Source organism: Gossypium raimondii, chromosome 8, assembly GCF_025698545.1.
Source record: "Gossypium raimondii isolate GPD5lz chromosome 8, ASM2569854v1, whole genome shotgun sequence".
NCBI classification, from domain to species: domain Eukaryota; kingdom Viridiplantae; phylum Streptophyta; class Magnoliopsida; order Malvales; family Malvaceae; genus Gossypium; species Gossypium raimondii.
Window position 1 is genome coordinate 40,187,874 of NC_068572.1, and position 5,117 is coordinate 40,192,990.

General features: G+C 37.3%; 1 protein-coding gene across 1 annotated transcript; it reads right to left on the reverse strand.

Annotated features, from left to right (window-relative positions):
* Window positions 1-2,746: 2,746 nt before the first annotated feature.
* LOC128043045 (uncharacterized) lies at window positions 2,747-3,679 on the reverse strand. The gene has a single exon (XM_052634842.1). The coding sequence runs from the start codon at window positions 3,677-3,679 to the stop codon at window positions 2,747-2,749; it is 933 nt and encodes a 310-aa protein (XP_052490802.1).
* Window positions 3,680-5,117: the final 1,438 nt, after the last annotated feature.

A 5,117-nucleotide genomic window follows, 5' to 3' on the forward strand; every position in this document is an offset into this window, starting at 1 on the left:
TTATCCAAAACCTCGATGTGAACCTCGGATCTCTATCCGATATAATAGACTTAGGCACCCCGTGTAGCCTCACTATTTCAGCAACATATAACTCCGCCAACCTGTCAAGTGAGTAATCAATACGTACCGAAATGAAATGGGCTGACTTTGTCAGTCTTTCAACAATTACCCAAATATCATCCTTCTTTTTTGGAGTCAAAGGCAATCCCGTCACAAAATCCATCGTGATGCTATCCCACTTCCACTCTGGAATCATTACCGGCTGAAGTAAACCCGATGGTACTTGATGCTCAGCTTTCACTTGTTGACAAATTAAACACTTTGATACAAATTCCGAGATATCCTTTTTCATTCCCGGCCACCAATACAATTTCTTCAAATCATTATACATTTTCACACTACCTGGATGAATTGACAAATCACCACTGTGTGCCTCATATAAAATGGTCTGAATTAACTCATCACTTCTCGGAACACATACCCTATCCCGAAACATCAGACAATCATCTGAGGTAAGTCGAAAATCTGAGTCAACACCTGCTTCACACTGAGCTCTCCTGGCTTGCAATTCACTGTCATTTTTTTGAGCTTCCCGAATTTGCTGAAGGAATAATGGTCTAGCCCTCAATTCATCCAAAATTGAACCATCATTAGATAAAGTTAATCTCGTACTCATAGCTCTCAAAGCAAATAAAGATTTTCTGCTCAAGGCATCAGCAACAACATTAGCTTTTCCAGGATAATAATCAATCACTAGCTCATAATCTTTTATTAGCTCGAGCCATCTTCGTTGTCGCAAATTCAAGTCTTTTTGATTCATTAAATACTTCAAACTCTTATGATCAGTGAAGATTCGACATTTCTCACCATACAGATAATGACACCAAATTTTTAAAGCAAAAACAATGGCCGCCAATTCTAAATCATGCGTCGGATAATTCTTCTCGTGCGGTTTCAGCTGTCTCGAAGCATAAGCTATTACTTTGCCCTCTTGCATTAACGCACACCCAAGACCATTCAACGATGCATCACTATAAATTATAAACTCCTTCCCTGACTCAGGTTGTACCAACACTGGTGCCTCAGTCAATAAAGCCTTCAATTTCTCGAAACTTTGTTGACATTTATCGGTCCATTCAAACTTGACATTCTTTTGCAATAACTTAGTCATAGGAGAGGCAATCATCGAGAATCCCTTGACAAACCGTCTGTAATATCCGGCTAAGCCCAGAAAGCTTCTAACCTCAGTCACATTCTTTGGTGGCTCCCAATCAACAATTGCTGAAATTTTCCTTGGATCAACCCGAATACCTTCACTTGAAACTATATGCCCCAAGAATCCAACCTCACGAAGCCAAAACTCACTTTTGCTAAATTTAGCATATAATTTCTTCTCTCTCAGAATTTGCAACACAATTCTCAAATGTTCGGCGTGCTCGGATTCATCCCGAGAATAAATTAAAATATCATCTATGAACACCACCACAAACTTATCTAGATACGGCCAGAAAATTCGGTTTATTAAATCCATAAAAATAGCCGGAGCATTAGTCAACCCAAAAGGTATTACCAGAAATTCATAATGGCCATACCTCGTTCTGAAAGCGGTATTTGGCACATCGGACTCCCTAACTCTCAACTGATAGTAACCCGACCTCAGATCAATCTTTGAAAACACTGCTGCTCCTTTTAGTTGGTCGAACAAATCATCAATTCTCGGTAAAGGGTACTTGTTCTTTATAGTCACTTTGTTGAGCTGACGATAGTCAATGAAAAGTCTCATAGAGTCACCTTTCTTTTTCACTAATAATACAGGAGCACCCCAAGGAGAAAAACTTGGTCTCACAAATCATTTATCTGTCAACTCTTGTAATTGAGCTTTTAATTCTTTCAACTCAGTCGGAGCCATCCGATACGGTGCAATAGAAATTGGTGCAGTACCAGGTAACAAATCAATAACAAACTCAACTTCTCTAACCGGAGGTAACCCAGGCAATCCCTCTAGAAACACGTCCGGAAATTCACAAACTACCGGTATTGATTCAAGCTTCGACCCAGTTATATCAGTATTCAACACATAAGCAAGATAAGCTTCACATCCTTTTCTCAAGTATTTCTGAGTAGACATGTGTGAAATCACCATAGGCAATTTATTCGACTCCTCTACTTCAATCTGGAGAATTTCACCATTTTCACATTTCAATTCCAGGATTTTCTGTCTACAATTTACCTTGGCATCATGCAATATCAACCAATCCATCCCCAGAATAACATCAAACTCATCAAATGGTAACAACATCAAATTAGCCGAGAAACAGTGACCGTGAATCATCAGAGGACAATTCTTACAAACCTTATCGACTAAGACATATTTGTCTAAAGGATTTGATACTTTAACCACAAATTCAGTATTGTCAACAGACAAATTCTTACTAGATACTAAATTCACACATACATATGAATGAGTAGACTTAGGGTCAATCAAAGCAACAACATCAATATCATGAAGAGAAAATGTACCAGTAATTACGTCAGGAGATGATGCATCCTCACGAGCACGTATGGCATAAGTTTTGGCAGGCGTTCTAGTTTCTGATCTCCCAACTATATCTTGCGCCACACTTTTATCACTGACTTTGCTCTCAACATTCCTGGGTGGTCTACCTCTACTAATAATATCACCCAATCTAGCTCTCTGCAATCTTTCTTCCTCTATTCTCTTAGGGAAATCTTTTATATAATGTTCTTAAGAACCACACCTGAAACAGGCTCGTCTAAATCCCCAACACTCTCCAGCATGTCGCCTGCCACACTGTTGACACTCAGGTCTAGTATTCCCCACATTGCCCACACTTGCCATCGAGGTAGTTTGAGTTTTAGCTCCGGGGTATGGTTTCCCTCGATCTCTACGTGAATACCCAGCTGAACCAGTTGATCGCGGATCCATCCCTTTAAGCTTCTTTGGATGGGATTGAAATGTCCTGCTCATTGATCTTTTTCTTACATCTCGAGCTTCAATCTCCCCTTTTCTCTTTTCTTTACTCAGTTCTTCAGCTTTACAGGCTCGGTCAACTAGTACTACAAATTCTTTCAACTTTAAAACCCCAACGTACAATCTGATATCTTCATTTAACCCCTCTTCAAATCTTTTACACATAATGGCCTCCGTGGGCACACATTCCTGGGCATACTTGCTGAGCCTAACAAACTCCCTTTCATATTCTACCACAGACATCCGACCCTGTTTCAACTCAAGAAACTCATTGCGTTTCTGATCAATAAATCGTTGGCTTATATATTTCTTTTTGAATTCCTCCTGGAAGAAGTCCCAAGTAACTCTTTCTTTCGGAACCACTGATATTAATGTTTTCCACCAATGGTATGCCGAATCCTTCAATAAAGACACAACACATTTCAAACATTCATCAGAAGTACAAGATAGTTCATCAAATACCCGAATAGTGTTTTCCAGCCAAAACTCTGCTTTTTCTAGATCATCACCAACATTAGCCCTGAAATCTTCAGCCCCATGCTTTCGAATTTTGTCAACGGGAGGTTTACTTGATCTTACCAAATCAACACTTTGTGGAGCTACGGGGACCGATTGAGGAATAGGAGGGGGTGGAGGACGTTGAGCATTCGGATTTACACGAACAAATTCTGTGTACCAATTACTCATCATTCAAAGGAAGACTTCCAGAGCCTCATCCTGACTATGCCTCTCATGTCTACTTTCTTCAGGCACGGTCCCTTGTGCAGAAGCCGGCGTGTTACTTTCCACATCATCCATTACAGCTCGGTCTGGTTCCATTTACTATATAAAAAAATATAAACACAATTTAAAACGTAAAAAATCATCACACTATCACAATATAATTATGGCATGTATAGATAGACTTTCTCGCATATTTTATTAGTCCGAGAACCGGCTAAACCGTAGCTCTGATACCACAAAAATGCAACACCCCTTACCTATGTTCCTTGCAAGAACAGAGTATGAGGTATTACTAGAACTCAACACTTATAAATTTTTTTTATAAAAATTTCGGCAGCATTTCTGCTTATTTTTACCTAAAACCCCCTGCAAATTTTCAAAGACAATTTCAAAAAACTTCAATATTTCCAAGCAATTATAGTTATATGTTCAGACATAATTTATCCATTAATAAACACCAACATATTAAACCGAACAATACTGAATATATACATATTTATACCATATTACATAAAGTCATCTATACATGCCATGTTTCCAAAGTATTAATTGCAAAATACCCAAAAAGTTGATGATAGTGTGGATGATTATCTGACGTCGTCCAAGTTCCGAGCTGATTCATGTCACTATAATCAAGGGAAAATAAAAACGAGTAAGCATATAGCTTAGTAAGTAAACATATGACCAATAAATAAATTCCTCACATGATTACATAGTAACATAATTTTAATCACGCATAAATTTCATTGTTTGTTCAATTTCCAACAAGCTATTTTTCTACGTCACAGTCACTAATTTATTTTTATCTGGAGCTACAGGGCTTCAAATTAAGTTCCGTAAATTTTTCTCGAAACTAGATTCATATAAATTTCCATCATAAAATTTCAAGAATTTTTGGTTTGGCCAATTAGTACAGTTTATTCTCTAAAGATTCCCCTGTTTCACTGCTCGACAGTTCTGACCTCTCCTTACTAAAATTTACTCAACTCCCTGTACAGAATTCAAAAAATGTTCTCGTTTGTTTATATTAAAAATATACTCATTAAGGAATCCAAACATATAAATTTCAGGCCATAATTATTTTTTTACAATTTATGGTGATTTTCCAAAGTTGGAACAGGGGATTTCGAAATCAATTCAACCCTATCTTAATAAAATTCAAATATCCCCAAATATACAACTCTTTTGCTTGCTCTATTTCTTTCATATGAAAATAAACTCATCCAGCTTCAATTTCATATATTATTCAACCTTTAATTCATTTTCCACCATTTATGGTGATTTTTCAAATTTGCCCATCTGTTATTATTCAAAACAGTTTTGTATTTAAATTGTTCTTTTGTATTTTTGATATTTCCTCCCATCTTACATATGGGTTGATTAAGTATCAAACCCAATATTC

What these genes read in the sequence shown, in the direction of transcription:
- LOC128043045 (XM_052634842.1), bottom strand. Translation starts at nt 3,679, where the DNA reads ATGAGTAATTGGTACACAGAATTTGTTCGTGTAAATCCGAATGCTCAA.